Here is a 16,392-nt window from a genome sequence, read left to right as displayed (position 1 = left end):
TATGGTCTTGTATTTGTGCTACGGAGAAGGAGAAAGCGAATGATCACGACGCTCACACTAAAATCCCTTCAACCCTTTGTGTCTATAAATTCGTTAGTACGGCAGTTACAGGGTAGAAATGACAAATGACTGTGTAATGTATAATCGTGCTAGCGGCCGGGAGGACCCAGTTGCTCATATGTTTCTGCTCTTGTCCCATAATATTTTCAAGCTCTTTCTCTTCCAGATTCAACTCTTTCTTGAAACCCCTGAACTGTTTTGTTTCTGCGCCTTTATCACGTGTTAGTGAACCACGTTGAAATACAAAAATCCCTCTCAATGCAAAACAAGTACTTCTAATCTTCCCTTCACCTGATTTGGACCATTACTGGTTTACCTCAACCTCTCTAACTGCTGTAGGAACTCAAGGTGTCAGGCAGCAGCTGCGGAAGAAACGGGATGAGAAATGTCAACCATCTATCTGCCTCCATAGATGCCACCTAGACCGCCGCATTCCTCCCGTAGATTTTTTTCTGCTTCAGATCCTAGCATCCACAGTCTCTTGTGCCCCTCTCTTTCTGTACCTGCTGTCGGTCCATATTATTCGAGATGCATACTTAGTTTATGAAGAGAAGTTAACCTTAGGATGTTCAGCTGACTAACAGAGAAGGAAGGTCTTTGTGCTCGTGTGTGTATCTATATGGGTGCGCGTTCGCGTGTGAACTAAGTCCTGTGTGCGCAGGGGTCGGGCGAATGTGAGGGCAGAGGGGTGGCTGGATCTGGAAGAATGGTATTGGTCTAGATTTTCAAGGACTTTGTGTCAAAAACTGCTTTGGATTAGAACTGGGGATCCGGAGTCCGGAGTCTGGGCAGAGCAGTCTCTGTGGAGGCAAAGAAACGTCGACCATCCCTCTGCCTCCACAGATGCTGGTCGGGCCGCTGAGCCGCTCCAGCAGTTTTTAACCCTTGAAGAGCCCGGCTTCAACCATGAACCTCCTCAGTCACTGTTTCATTCCTGCCCCAGAAAAAAAAACTTTTACTGCCAATCCACCTCGTCTAATGACAACAAATGTGTCCATTGGACCATCTTACTCTGCACACCGAAAGAGATAAAAGGATATTTATACGAGTTTTATACCGTCTTTTTATGCATATACTGGAATTTTTTAATGTGTGTACAGGAAAACAAGGGCTTTCGCACATCATCTAGGGTGTATTTCATAAACAATTAACAAACCTTGCATTCATATACCTTCCTGCACATCCTAAATCCTGGCACTAATTGCATACGATTTCGGAAAAAAAAAATCATATTCGCTCCTTGCATGTCCTGGGATATATTCACCGCCTGAAGTGACCACAGGTCAAAAGTAACATCATTGTCAATTCCGTCGTCCAATTCATTTTAAGTCAAAGGAAAATCGGAGCGCATTTCACCATCTGAAAGTGAGCTATGAAGCATAGTTCAGACTAAAGACGCAGCAGATGCTGGAAGCTGAAGCAATGTCCTGTTGCAATGTATCGACCTGGAACTTTGACAATTCCTTTCCCTCAACGGATGTTGCTGGGTATTTTTTGAAGATTAACTCTCATATTGCACGGGAGTCAAAGAACATCAACGGACATTAAGCGCATCATTTCTCTGCCATCTCCTCACCGGAGTAACTCACTAGTTCCACATGCACTTCTCCGCAGTCTTGAAAATATTTCTTCAGAATCAGAATCAGGTTTACTGTCACCAAACTGTAAATTGGCCTTTACTGTTTTTCAGTAGCAGCACCGCGTAAAGACATAACACTGCTACAAATTACAAAATAAATAGTGTTAAAAAGAAATAACGATGTAGTATTCCAATCACAAACAAGAGAAAATGTGTAAATGCTGCAAATCCAAGCAACACACATTGAGTCCTGCTGAAGGGTCTCGCACGAAACGTTGACTGTACACTTTTCCATAGATGCTGCCTGACCTGCTGCGTTCCTCAAGCATTTTGTGTGTGAAAAGAGGTAGTGTTGATAGGCCATAAGACGTAAGAACAGAATTAGGCAATTCTGCCCAGTGAATCTCTTCCGCCTTCCACCATGGTTTATTTATTTTCCCCCTCAATCTTCTCCCTGTAACCTTTGTCCCCCTGACTAATCAAGGGTCCACCAACCTTCGCTTTAAATATACCCAATAGCTTGGCCTCCGCAACCGCCTGTGGCAATGAATTCCACAGACTCCTCATTAATTTATAAAATCTCCTCTCAGCCTGCTCTTGTACAAAACAAGCAGCCACAGTCTCTCCAATCTACACTTATAACAGTCCTCTCATCTTAGTAATCACCCTCTTCCACCTTTTTTGTGTACTCTCTAAAGCCTTCACGTCCGTCCTATAATGGGCCGTCAGGACTGAATAAATCGCATATGGGCCTATATTTTACAAAATATTACGAATTCCTTGCTTTGAAACTTTATACTGCATTTCCATTAATAACCCCCAAATTGTGGGTGCCTTATTAACTATCTTCTCAACCCGCCCCGCCACTTGCAATGACCTGTGCACACATTAGGACATCAGCTGCCAATTCGCACGGATCGGGGTTGTTTGAGATGAATGTTGGATTGTCCTTGGGAGGACTTTAGCTCCAGCTGAAGTGGAAGAAGCATTGTGGCTCTCCCTCGGTAGAACCAATCCCTGACACCAGGTTGAAAATTCACCGCTGCCTTCCAAAGGTGCTGGCTGTTGGTTAATATGCAGAGATGGTCGGATACCCGAAACGGCGTGAGTGAACTCCCAAGCAGCACAGAGACCGGGGGTAGCGGGAAGGCGGGTTACTCTGCGTCCTGGTCACCCGCCTAAAGGAGATGGCGAGAATTAGGGGCTTGGGTGAGCGATCCCAACCTCGGATATGCACTAGCGCCCTGAAAGTCCAGGGGGAAAACATAGAAAAACAGCAAACGCAGCTGAAATGAAAAACTTTACCAACTTACCGGAGAGACAGGCGCAATAAGCGAGGAAGGCAATAATGCTGAGCAACCCACGTTCCCCGCGCGACCCGCGAGGTGGTATTCGACCGCGGGACATCGCCATGGGGAACTTTTCACAGAGTGACTTAGGAGGGCAAATTGTGTCCTGCCGCGGGGGGGGGGGGGGCGGGGGGAGAGAGAGAGAGAGAGAGAGAGAGAGAGAGAGAGAGAGAGAGAGAGAGAGAGAGGAGTACAATCTCCTCGCTAGACGAAGCAGAATTTGTGTGGCTGCAGGGGGAGGCGACGTTTCTCGCTAGAAAAGAATGCTAGTTGGAGGCGGCTGCTTCTTTTTCGCAGTTTCGCCTCCCTTCCTGAACCCGTCTCCCACCTCTTCACCATCACCACCCAGCCCCACACCTATTCCATCCCTTCCCAGAGAAAACCCACACACCGTTTCCTTCGTACTGAAGGATGAACTTCACAGCCTGACGCGGTAAACGGAGTTGCTCTTCGGCAGGACTGACGGAGATTTGCAGCTCAGACACCCGCCTGACAGAAAGAGGCGCTCAGGGTGTTCGATACAGTAGACAGGAGAGTCCAAGGGAGATGATATTTCAATCGCTCCCAAATATTGTTCTTCTGTCTCTTGCACTACTCTGGACCTGTCTCTGATTTTCCCCACTGATATCTTTTTGTACAGTCATTTCCATCCAATCTCTTACATATGTTCTTACTTAGGTTCTGTGTGTTGTGGTCTGAGTCTAGGTGCCTGTGCTGCTGCTGCAAGGTTTTCGTTGTACTTGTATCCCAACCTGCATGTGCAGATGATATTAAAAAAGCTCGGCTTTACCACAAGAAACTGTAGTTGCTGAAATCTGGAGCAAAAACAAATTGTTTGAAGAATTCAGCAGGCCAGGCAGCATCTCTAGGAAGAGGCACAGTCAACGTTTCAGGCCGAGACCCTTCGTCAGGACTAACTGAAGGAAGAGTTAGTAAGAGATTTGAAAGTGGGAGGGGGAGGGAGAGATCCAAAACGATAGGAGAAGACAGGAGGGGGAGGAATGGAGCCAAGAGCTGGACAGGTGATTGGCAAAGGGGATATGAGAGGATCATGGGACAGGAGGTCTGGGGAGAAAGACAAGGGGGGGGGACCAGAGGATGGGCAAGGGGTATAGTCAGAGGGACAGAGGGAGACAAAGGAGAGTGAGAGAAAGAATGTGTGTATAAAAATAAATAACGGATGGGGTACGAGGGGGAGGTAGGGCATTAGCGGAAGTTAGAGAAGTCGATGTTCATGCCATCAGGTTGGAGGCCACCCAGACGGAATATAAGGTGTTGTTCCTCCAACCTGAGTGTGGCTTCGTCTTTACAGTAGAGGAGGCTGTGGATAGACATGTCAGAATGGGAATGGGATGTGGAATTAAAATGTGTGGCCACTGGGAGATCCTGCTTTCTCTGGCAGACAGAGCGTAGGTGTTCAGCAAAGCAGTCTCCCAGTCTGCGTCTAATCTCGCCAATATATAGAAGGCCACATCGGGAGCACCGGACGCAGTAAATCACCCCAGCCGACTCACAGGTGAAGTGTCGCCTCACCTGGAAGGACTGTTTGGGGCCCTGAATGGTGGTAAGGGAGGAAGTGTAAGGGCATGTGTAGCACTTATTCCGCTTAGAAGGATAAGTGCCAGGAGGGAGATCAATGGGGAGGGATGGGGGGATGAATTCCACATCCCATTCCCATTCTGACATGTCTATCCACGGCCTCTTCCACTGTAAAGGTGAAGCCACACTCAGATTGGAGGAACAACACCTTATATTCCGTCTGGGTAGCCTCCAACCTGATGGCATGAACATCGACTTCTCTAACTTCCGCTAATGCCCCACCTCCCCCTCGTACCCCATCTGTTATTTATTTTTATACACTCATTCTTTCTCTCGCTCTCCTTTTTCTCCCTCTGTCCCTCTGACTATACCCCTTGCCCATTCTCTGGTTCCACGCCCCCCCCCCCCGCTTGTCTTTCTCCCAGGACCTCCTGTCCCATGATCCTCTCATATTCCCTTTGCCAATCACCTGTCCAGCTCTTGGCTCCATCCCTCTCCCTCCTGTTTTCTCCTATCATTTTGGATCTCCCCCTCCCCCTGCCACTTTCAAATCTCTTACTAACTCTTCCTTCAGTTAGTCCTGACGAAGGGTCTCGGCCTGCAACTTCGACTGTACCTCTTCCTAGAGGTGCTGCCTGGCCTGCTGCGTTCACCAGCAACTTTGATGTGTGTTGCTTGAATTTCCAGCATCTGCAGAATTCCTGTTGTTTGCGTTTGAAGAATTCAGCGGTCAGGCAGCATCTGCGGAAGGAAATGCACAGTCCACGTTTTTGGTGGAAACCTTTAATCTGGACTGGAGTGAACCGCGCCCCCCGCCCCCCCTCCATGAAATATTGACCATCCATCTCTTTCGGGCAGTCTATTATTTAAATGGGGAAAGAATTCAAAGTTCTGAGGTGCAACGGGACTTGGGAGTCCTCGTACAGCATACCCTTAAGGTTAACCTCCAGGTTGAGTCGGTGGTGAAGAAGGCGAATACAATGTTGGCATTCATTTCTAGAGGACAATAGACAATAGACAACAGGTGCAGGAGTAGGCCATTCTGCCCTTCTAGCCAGCATCGCCATTCGCTGTGATCATAGAGCAGGGATGTGATGTTGAGGCTCTATAAGGCGCTGGTGAGACCTCACTTGGAGTACTGTGGGCAGTTTTGGTCTCCTTATTTAAGAAAGGATGTGCTGACATTGGAGAGGGTACAGAGAAGATTCACTAGAATGATTCTGGGAATGAGATGGTTAACATATGAGGAACGTTTGTCCGCTCTTGGATGGTATTCCTTGGAGTTTAGAAGAATGTAGGGAGACCTCATAGAAACATTTCGAATGTTGAAAGGCATGGACAGACTGGATGTGGCAAAGTTGTTTCCCATGATGGGGGAGTCTAGTACGAGAGGGCATGACTTAAGGATTGAAGGGCGCCCATTCAGAACAGAAATGTGAAGAATTTTTTTTTAGTCAGAGGGTGATGAATCTATGGAATTTGTTGCCACGGGCAACAGTGGAGGCCAAGTCATTGTGTGTATTTAAGGCAGAGATTGATAGGTGTCTGAGTAGCCAGGGCATTAAGGGTTATGGTGAGAAGGCAGGGGAGTGTGACTAAATGGGAGAATGGATCAGCTCATGATAATATGGTGGAGCAGACTAGATGGGCCGAATGGGCGACTTCTGCTCCTTTGTCTTCTGGTCTTTCCACAGATGCTGCCTGACTTGCTGAGTCCCTCACCCAGTTTTTAATGTTGTTTGTGTATGTGGTAAATGTTGTCGATAGTATTGGAGGAATAATTGGAACAGAGGAGCAGCCATGTTCACCTTGAATAGTGGAACAATCTCGAGGGGCTGAATGGCCTCCTGTTCCTGTTTTCAGTACTGAGGGAGAGATCCACTGCGGACTGTGAGAAAATGAAGGACTCATCCATTAGCTAGCCCTGTGACCAGAGATAGCAACAGAAACTGCTATTGTCCCATCCCTCTCCACACAACCAAAGTGCACTAGTTAATCATCTATCTTCAACCTGTTCATTTGTGCACTTTAAGTTATAGACTAAGATACAGTAAAAAATGCTGGCATTGGAGTTGGTTCAGAGGAGGTTCACAAGGACGACTCTGGGAATAAAAGGGTTATCATACGAGGAATGTTTGATAGCTCTGGGTTTGTACTCACTGGAATTTAGAAGGATGAGGGGGGATCTCATTGAAACCTTTCAAATGTTGAAAGGCTTAGACAGAGTAGATGTGGAAAGGTTGTTTTCCATGGTGAGAGAGAACAGGACAAGGGAGAACAGCTTCGGAATAGAGGAGTATCTATTTAAAACAAAGATGCAGAGAAATTTCTTTAGCCAGAGGGTGGTGATTTTGTGGAATTTATTACCACAGGCAGCTGTGAAGGCCAGGTCATAGGGTGTATTTAAGGCAGAGACTGATAGGTTCTTGCTTGCACACAGCATCAAGCATTACAGGAAAAAGGATAGGGGTTGGGGCTGATGGAGTGGCAGTGCTGACTCGATGGGCCAAGTGGCCTAATTCTGCTCCTATGTCTTATGGTCTTATGGTGGGGGGGGGGGGGAGCGAGATAGAATGGGCAGGTTTTGCCTGACTGTAAATCAGTAACTTCAAAATCTACAATCCACTACCATTTACAGCCTCCTTTCCAAGTCACACACCATCTGTCATGGTCCCGTCCGTGAAGTCCACATTCCGGTTCATGGTCCGGTCCGTAGACTTAGGACTCAGTCTTCCAGCTGTCCTTTGTTTTGGTTGAATTAATCATAGGCACCTGATTCCCATCTTGGGGCTTGGGCCTTGGGTTTAAGTGTGATCTGCTGGTTTGTCTTGTCAAGATCCCCTGGGAGTAAACTGCCAGTGGAAGGCTAGAGTGACCACTTGCTATCTTTAGGCCGCGTAAAGGAACCAACCCCTCATGAAGCCTTGCTGTCGGTAGTTGGAGCTGTATTTGCGGTATGGATTCGCCGTTTCCTGGGCCAGCTGAGTGGCTGTCAGCGAATCTGAGCTACGTAGGGATCCAGCTGTTTCTTTGGTGTCTGTCTCTTCCTGTCCTCGTCTCTGTGGGGTAAGTCAGGCCGATCTGTCGTTGCCCTGCGGGAGGATATATCTTGTCTTGTCCTCGCCTCCGTGGGGTAAGTCCGGCGTTCTACCGTTGCCCTGCGGGGTTAATGTCTTGTCTTGTCCTCGCCTCTGTTGGGTAAGTCCGGCCGTTCTGCTGTTACCCGACGGATGGTCCTGTCCCACCTTGGTGTGGAGATAAAGTTGAGTCCCGGCTTGTCTAAGAATTCGTCCCGGCTCTATATCTATGTTCTGTCCAGTCTCATGTTAGTGTCGTGTTAAAGATGAGTCCCGGCTTTTCAAAGGATAAGTCCCTTCTCTATGTTGATGTACAGTTCCCAGTCTGTCTCCGAGCTCCAGCCTCCGAGTTATCAGCTTCCACATTCCAAGACCCAAGACCCCTGCCTACAGCCTCAAGACCCAAGACCGCAGCCTGCAGCCTCGAACCAAGACCCCAGCCTGCAAGCCTCAAGAGCCCAGACCCCAGCCACGTCCTGTCCCGTAGCCATGTCATGTCCTTGCCTAGTTCTGGCGTCCAAGCCTGAGGCAAGACCCAGGTCCTGTGTACTTGTCCAGTCTCTGGCTCGGAGTCCAAGCCCATGCTCCTAATTCATAGTTCCTTTTCCGGGTTCCCTGTGTCTAGTCCATGTCCTAGCCCAAGTCTGCGTTCTTATCCCTGCTCCTTGTCTGTATCCTGTCACATCCCTACTCTAGCCACGTCCTGTTCCTTGTACTTCAGTGTCTGTTCTCGCATTTGGGTCCATTCCCAATGCATCCCCTTGTGACACCATCATATGGAAATACACTCAGTGGCCACTTTATTAGGAACACCTGTACGTCTGCATGTTAATACAGATATCTAATCAGCCAATCTTATGGCGGCAACTCAATACATAAAAGCATGCAGAGATGGTCAGGATGTATTCACTTCAGACCAAACACCAGAATGGGCAAAAATGTGATCTGTGACTTTGTGGAATGATTGTTGGTGCGAGGTGGCTTGAGTACCTCAGAAACAGCTGATCTCCTGGGATTTTCATGCACAATAGTTTATAGAGTTTACGGAGAACAGTGGGAAAACCAAAAGAAATCCAATGTGTGGCAGTTCTGTGGATGCAAATGCTTTATTAATGATAGAGGTCAGAGGAGAATGGCAGATTGGTTCAAACTGACAAGAAAGCAACAGTAACTCAAATAACAAGACATTAAAATAGTGGTGTGCAGAAGAGCATCTCTAATCACATAATACATGAAACATTGAAGCAGAAAACCACAAACGTCAATTCAGTGGTCACTTTATTAGGTACAGGAGGAAGCAAATAAAGTGTAACCCGCCACTCCTTCATAGTCTCTTGGTGTAATTCCTGGAACTCGGGCCTGTGGAAAGCAGCCAGTGAGTGAGTGGGCCAGTGAAGGAGTGGAGCTTTGAGGCTTTGACTTGAGAGATTCTGCCAGTTATGGCAGTTGGTCTGTGCAAACAAGTCAATCAAGATTTGAATAGCTCAGACTCAGCAGAAAGCAGCTGATTGGGCAGTCGAGGTCAGGTGACCAAGCATTTTGAAAACCTCAAACAGATAAATAGAGGGATAGCTCAAGCAAAGCGGCCAGTGAGTGAGTGGGCCAGTAAAGGATACAGCTAGGTGATCTGGAAGACCGTGTAAACAATCTGGAGCAGCACCTGGATGACCTTCGACTCATAAGGGAGAATGAGGCAGTCATAGATGAGAGCGACAGGGAGGTAGTCAGACCAAGGCTGTCAGAAGCAGGGCGTTGGGTGACAGTCAGAGGTGGGAAAGCGAAGGTGAGCAAACAGGTAGTGCAGAGCACCCCTGTAGCCATTCCCCTAAATAATAAGTTTACTGTCCTGGATACTGTTGGCGGGGATGACCGACCAGGTGTGAGCCACGGTGGCAGGGCCTCCGGCACTGAGTCTGACCCAGTGGTGCAGAAACGTGGGACGAAGAGGAGAGCTGTCGTCATTGGAGACTCTATATCAAAGGAGCAGACAGGAGATTTTATGGACGTGAGAAGGACATCTGCATGGTTTGTTGCCTCCCTGGTGCCAGGACCCGGGATGTCTCTGACCGGGTGCACGACATCCTGGTACGAGAGGGAAAGCAACCAGAAGTCGTGATACATGCAGGGACCAATGACATAGGCAGGAAGAGGGATGAGGTCCTGAAGTGTGAGTTTCGGGAACTAGGCAGAAGGCTGAAGAACAGGGCCTCAAGGGTAGCATTCTCAGGATTGCTGCCAGTGCTATGTGATGGTGATGGTAAGAATTGGAGGAGATGGCAGTTGAATGTGTGGCTGAGGAGTTGGTGCAGGGAGCAGGGTTTTAGATTTTTGGACTATTGGGATCTCTTCTGGGGAAGGTGGGACCTGTACAGATTGGATGGGTTGCACCTGAACTCGAGGGGGAGCAAAATCTTTGCAGGAAGGTTTGCTGGCATGGTTCGGGAGGGTTTAAACTAATTTGCAAGGGGGATGGGACCCAGAGCGATAGAGCAGTGAAAGAAGTGCATGGAGTAAAGCCAGATCTAACATACAGAGAGGCTTTGAGGAAAGAGAAGCAGAATAAACAGCGTAAAGACAGTAAGGTAGAAGGGCTGAAATGTGTGTACCTCAATGCAAGAAGCATCAGGAACAAAGGTGATGAACTGAGAGCTTGGATACATACATGGAATTATGATGTAATGGCCATTACAGAGACTTGGCTGGCACCAGGGCAGGAATGGATTCTCAATATTCCTGGATTTCAGTGCTTTAAAAAGGATAGAGAGGGCGGAAAAAGGGGAGGAGGGGTGGCATTACTGGTCAGGGATACTATTACAGCTACAGAAAGGGTGGGTAATGTAGCACAATCCTCTTTTGAGTCAGTATGGGTGGAAGTCAGGAAAAGGAAGGGAGCAGTTACTCTACTGGGGGTATTCTAAGGGCCCCCTGGTAGCAGCAGAGATACAGAGGAGCAGATTGGGAGGCATATTTTGGAAAGGGCAAAAATAACAAGGTTGTTATCATGGGTGACTTTAACTTCCCTAATATTGATTGGCACCTGATTAGTTCCAAGGGTTTAGATGGGGCAGAGTTTGTTAAGTGTGTCCAGGATGGATTCCTGTCACGGTATGTGGACAGGCCAACTAGGGGGAATGCCATACTTGATCTAGTACTAGGTAATGATCCGGGTCAGGTCACAGATCTCTCAGTGGGTGAGCATCTGGGGGACAATGACCACCGCTCCCTGGCCTTTAGCATTATCATGGAAAAGGATAGAATCAGAGAGGACAGGAAAATTTTTAACTGGGAAAGGGCAAATTATGAGGTTATAAGGCTAGAACTTGTGGGTGTAAATTGGGATGATGTTTTTGCAGGGAAATGTACGATGGACATGTGGTCGATGTTTAGGGATCTCTTGCAGGATGTTAGGGATAAACTTGTCCCGGTGAGGAAGATAAAGAATGGTAGGGTGAAGGAACCATGTGTGACGAGTGAGGTGGAAAATCTAGTCAGGTGGAAGAAGGCAGCATACAGGAGGTTTAGGAAGCAGGGATCAGATGGGTCTATTGAGGAATATAGGGAAGCAAGAAAGGAGCTTAAGAAGGGGCTGAGAAGAGCAAGAAGGGGGCATGAGAAGGCCTTGGCAAGCAGGGTAAAGAAAAACCCTAAGGCATTCTTCAATTATGTGAAGAAAAAAAGGATGACAGGAGTGAAGGTAGGACAAATTAGAGACAAAGGTGGGAAGATGTGCCTGGAGGCTGTGGAAGTGAACGAGGTCCTCAATGAATACTTCTGTTCGGTATTCACCAATGAGAGGGAACTTGATGATGGTGAGGACAATATAGGTGAGGTTGATGTTCTGGAGCATGTTGATATTAAGGGAGAGGAGGTGTTGGAGTTGTTAAAATACATTAGGACTGATAAGACCCCGGGGCCTGACAGAATATTCCCCAGGCTGCACCATGAGGTGAGGGAAGAGATTGCTGAGCCTCTAGCTAGGATCTTTATGTCCTCATTGTCCACGGGAATGGTACTGGACAATTAGAGGGAGGTGAATGTTGTCCCCTTGTTCAAAAAAGGTAGTATAGATAGTCTGGGTAATTATAAACCAGTAAGCCTTACGTCTGTGGTGGGAAAGCTGTTGGAAAAGATTCTTAGGGATAGGATCTCTGGGCATTTAGAGAATCATGGTCTGATCAGGGACAGTCAGCATGGCTTTGTGAAGGGCAGATCGTGTCTATCAAGCCTGATAGAATTCTTTCAGGAGGTGACCAGACATATAGATGAGGGTAGGGCTGTGGATGTGATCTACATGGATTTTAGTAAGGCATTTGACAAGGTTCCACACGGTAGGCTTATTCAGAAAATTAGAAGGCATGCTAGCCAGGGAAGTTTGGACAGGTGGATTCAGAATTGGCTTGTCTGCAGAAGGCAGAGGGTGGTGGTGGAGGGAGTACATTCAGATTGGAGGATTGTGACTAGTGGTGTTCCACAAGGATCTGTTCTGGGACCTCTACTTTTCGTGATTTTTATTAATGACCTGGATGTGGGGGTAGGAGGGTGGGTTGGCAAGTTTGCAGACGACACAAAGGTTGGTGGTGCTGTAGATAGTGTAGAGGATTGTCAAAGATTGCAGAGAGACATTGATAGGATGCAGAAGTAGGCTGAGAAGTGGCAGATGGAGTTCAACCCGGAGAAGTGTGAGGTGGTACACTCTGAAAGGACAAACTCCAAGGCAGAGTACAAAGTAAATGGCAGGATACTTGGTAGTGTGGAGGAGCAGAGGGATCTGGGGGTACATGTCCACAGATCCTTGAAAGTTGCCTCACAGTTGGATAGGGTAGTTAAGAAAGCTTATGGGGTGTTAGCTTTCATAAGTCGAGGGATAGAGTTTAAGAGTCGCGGTGTAATGATGCAGCTCTCTAAAACTCTGGTTAGGCCACACTTGGAGTATTATGTCCAGTTCTGGTCACCTCACTATAGGAAGGATGTGGAAGCATTGGAAAGGGTACAGAGGAGACTTACCAGGATGCTGCCTGGTTTAGAGAGTATGCATTATGATCAGGGATTAAGGGAGCTCGGGCTTTCCTCTTTGGAGAGCAGGAGGTTGAGAGGAGACAGGATAGAGGTGTACAAGATAATAAGAGGAATAGATAGAGTGAATAGCCAGCGCCTCTTCCCCAGGGCACCACTGTTCAATACAAGAGGACGTGGCTTTAAGGTAAAGAGTGGGAAGTTCAAGGGGGATATTAGAGGAAGATTTTTTTACTCAGAGAGTGGTTGGTGCATGGAATGCACTGCCTGAGTCAGTGGTGGAGGCAGATACACTTGTGAAGTTTAAGAGACTACTGGACAGGTATATGGAGGAATTTAAGGTGGGTGCTTATATGGGAGCCAGGGTTTGAGGGTTGGCACAACATTGTGGGCCAAAGGACCTGTACTGTGCTGTACTATTCTATGTTCTATGTTCTATGGAAATATCTTCACCATAAAGACTGCAGAAGTTCAAGATAGCACACTCCGGTATTCTCAAGGGCAATAATGCCCTGTTCCCAAATGTACCTCACTATAGGAAGAATATAGAAGTTTTAGAGAGGGTGCAGAGGAGATTTACCAGAATGTTGCCTGGATTGGAGAACATGTTTATGGGGATAGCTTGAGTGATTTATGGCTTTTCTCTTTGGAGCCAAGGAAGGGAGGCAACTTGATAGAGATGTACAAGATGACAAGAGGCATAGTTTGAATGGATAGACAGAGGCTTTTTTTTTCCAGGAAGGAAATGGTTAATACCAAGAGGCATAATTATAAGGTGTTTGGGGGGAAAGTATAGAGTAGGGTTTTTTTTCATATAGTGTTTGTTTGATGTATGAAATGACTGCCAGGGACTGTAGTAGATGCCAATATATTAGGGGAAATTAAAAAAACTCTCAGATAGGCACATGGATGATAGAGAAGTGGATAGCTTTGTAAGAGGGAATGGTTGGATTGATCTTAGAGGTGGTTAAAATGTTTGCATAACATTGTAGGCCGAAGGGTCTGTATTGTGCTATAGTGTTTTATGTTCTATGTTTGTACGGCTGGCTGTGACTTCACACCCTTACCCTTCCCCTAACAAGGACCCCACTGCAGACACTGCTCCTCCTGCTTTAACCTCTTCACTTTTGCTTTCTGAAACATAATTCTTTAAAAAGCTACCCCTGTGGTTATCCAAGCTGACGCATTTTATGATGTCTCAGTATCCTTTTCATTATTCGTCATTCGGGACATGTTTGCTATGTTTGAGGTAGTATATAAATTGCATTCTTTCTTTAAAGAATTGATTGTGGACTCCAAGTAGGGTAAGTTGAGTGGACATACATCAGTCCTCACCAAAGGATCAGAAGTGGAAAGAGTGAGCAGTTTCACCATCCTAGTGTCAACATCTGTAAGGATCTATCCTGGCCTTAACATACTGATGCAATTACAAAGAACACATGACAGCAGCTGTATTTCATTAGGAGTTTGAGGAAAATTAGTATTTCGCCAAAAGCACACACAGATTTCTACAGGTGAGCCTTGGAGAGCAGTCTAACTGGTTGCATTACCCTCTGATATGGAAGGGCCACTGCACAGAACTGGAAAAAGCCACAGAATGTTGTAAACTCATCGAGCAGCATCATAGCCACTAGCCTCCCTGGCATCCAAGATACGGTCAAAAGGCAATGCCTCATAAAGTTGGTATCAATCACTAAGGACCCCCATCACCCAGGACAAGCCTTCTACTTATTGCTACCATCAAGGGGGGCTGTAGGTGCTTGAAGACACATACTCAATGTTTCAGGAACTTCTTCCCCTCCACCATTAGATTTATTGACAACATAGAAACACAGAAAACCTACAGCACAATACACGCCCTTTGGCCCACAAAGTTGTGCCGAACATGTCCCTACCTTAGAAATTACTAGACTTCCCATAGCCCTCTATTTTTCTAAGCTCCATGTACTCTTCAAAGACACTATCTTATCCACCTCCACCACCGTTGCCGGCAGCCCATTCCACGCACTCACCACTCTCTGAGTAAAAAAACTTACCCCTGACATCTCTTCTGTACCTACTCCCCAGCACCTTAAATCTGTGTCCTCTTGTGGCAACCATTTCAGCCCTGGGGAAAAAGCCTCTGACTATCCACACGATCAATGCCTCATATCTTATATAATTATATATACTTATTGTAATTATTACTACTATGTATTGTAATACACAGCTGCTCGAAAAACAACATATTTCATGGCATATGCTGGTGATATTAAACCTGATCCTGATTTGGATTCTGATTTGATTGCAAATAATTTCAAACCAACTTCATGGTCCTGGAGTGAGCAACTGAAATTGCAAAGGCCATTTCCTTCAGATTTAAGAACTGCAAAGTTTTCCTTCCTCCCCCTTTACTCTTTACATCTATTCCTCCTTTCTCCATCAGTATATGCAAATTCAGTTTAGTAGATGGTGATATACACCAGGGAACGATGGAATTCTTTGTTTCCATGAAGATAACAGAGTAAGCATTACACATGGTAATAATAAATACAACAGTATAAAATAAGTTCATAGTCACCTTCCTACTCCATTGCTTTCCTGTACATTTCACAATCTCATTGCCTAGGAGGTGGACTATTGGTATTCGTCAGAACTGAATATGACATTGGTCCTCGCACCTTACTGTCTACATGTCCTGTACTTCTCTGTAACAGTAACAGTACATCTTGCATTCTGTTTTGTTTTACCTTAATACTATCTCAACATACTTCCATTTTGAAATGATCTGTACATACAAAACCAATTTTTTCACTGTATTTCAGTACCAATAATGAAATCCCAGGGTCTCAATAAGAATAATTGGGCAAATGCATTTAATTGAGTCAATCAGACAAATACATCAGGTGATAGCTTGGTCCGGACTGTGGTCGTGTTCGGCACTGGGGTCCCATAGGTCCTCTTGACCTTGCCGGAGAGCATATATCCTTTCAGCAAGTAAAATAAATCAATGAACATTGCACTGAATTGCACTGGACTGGTCAAAGAACACTGAGGCTGTCTACAAGAAGGGTCAGAGCCATCTCTATTTCCTGAGGAGACTGAGGTCCTTTAACATCTGTTGGACAATGCTGAGGATGTTCTACGAGTCTGTGGTGGCCAGTGCTATCACGTTTGCTGTTGTGTGCTGGGGCAGCAGGCTGAGGGTAGCAGACACCAACAGAATCAACAAACTCATTCGTAAGGCCAGTGATGTTGTGGGGATGGAACTGGACTCTCTCACGGTGGTGCCTGAAAAGAGGAAGCTGTCTAAGTTGCATGCCATCTTGGACAATGTCTCCCATCCACTACATAATGTAGTGGGTGGGCACAGAAGTACACTCAGCCAGAGACTCATTCCACCGAGATGCAGCACAGAGCGTCATAGGAAGTTATTCCTGCCTGTGGCCATCAAACTTTACAACTCCTCCCTTGGAGGGTCAGACACCCTGAGCCAATAGGCTGGTCCTGGACTTATTTCCTGGCATAATTTACATATTACTATTTCATTATTTATGGTTTTATTACTATATAATTATTTATGGTGCAACTGTAACAAAAACCAATTTCCCTCGGGATCAATAAGGTATGACTATGAACGCTCCAAGAAGCAAAAAAATGAAGCATACAATACAGTCAGGAAATGCACACTATACAAGTAGCTACAAAACAGAGGACACTCTAATTGACAGGCTGTTCCCAGATGCCATGCTGAGGCATTAACTACTGCTGTACGATCATCAGCACTTCAGACTGC

The 16,392-nt window shown here is 46.4% G+C and overlaps 1 protein-coding gene and 1 long non-coding RNA gene across 5 annotated transcripts in view; one reads left to right on the top strand and one right to left on the bottom strand.

The window, feature by feature from the left end:
- LOC140198114 (uncharacterized) overlaps positions 1-3,124 on the bottom strand; it is a 41,914-nt gene extending 38,790 nt beyond the window's left edge. For 3 of the 4 annotated variants that reach the window (XM_072259040.1, XM_072259037.1, XM_072259042.1), the window contains exon 1: positions 2,953-3,124. In XM_072259040.1, the coding sequence (XP_072115141.1) occupies positions 2,953-3,052 (100 nt within the window). In that variant the 5' untranslated portion in view covers positions 3,053-3,124. Of the gene's footprint in view, positions 1-1,216; positions 1,970-2,952 lie in introns of those variants that run through there. The other variant, XM_072259041.1, reaches the window with a different exon arrangement.
- The window catches only part of LOC140198116 (uncharacterized), a 55,785-nt gene that overhangs the window by 4,794 nt on the left and 34,599 nt on the right, over positions 1-16,392 (top strand). The gene's annotated exons all lie outside the window — the stretch shown is intronic.

The sequence above is a fragment of the Mobula birostris genome, chromosome 5 (assembly GCF_030028105.1).
Source record: "Mobula birostris isolate sMobBir1 chromosome 5, sMobBir1.hap1, whole genome shotgun sequence".
Lineage (NCBI taxonomy): Eukaryota > Metazoa > Chordata > Chondrichthyes > Myliobatiformes > Myliobatidae > Mobula > Mobula birostris.
The sequence above is the reverse complement of the archived record's forward strand: the minus strand, read 5'-3'. Positions and strand labels throughout refer to the sequence as shown.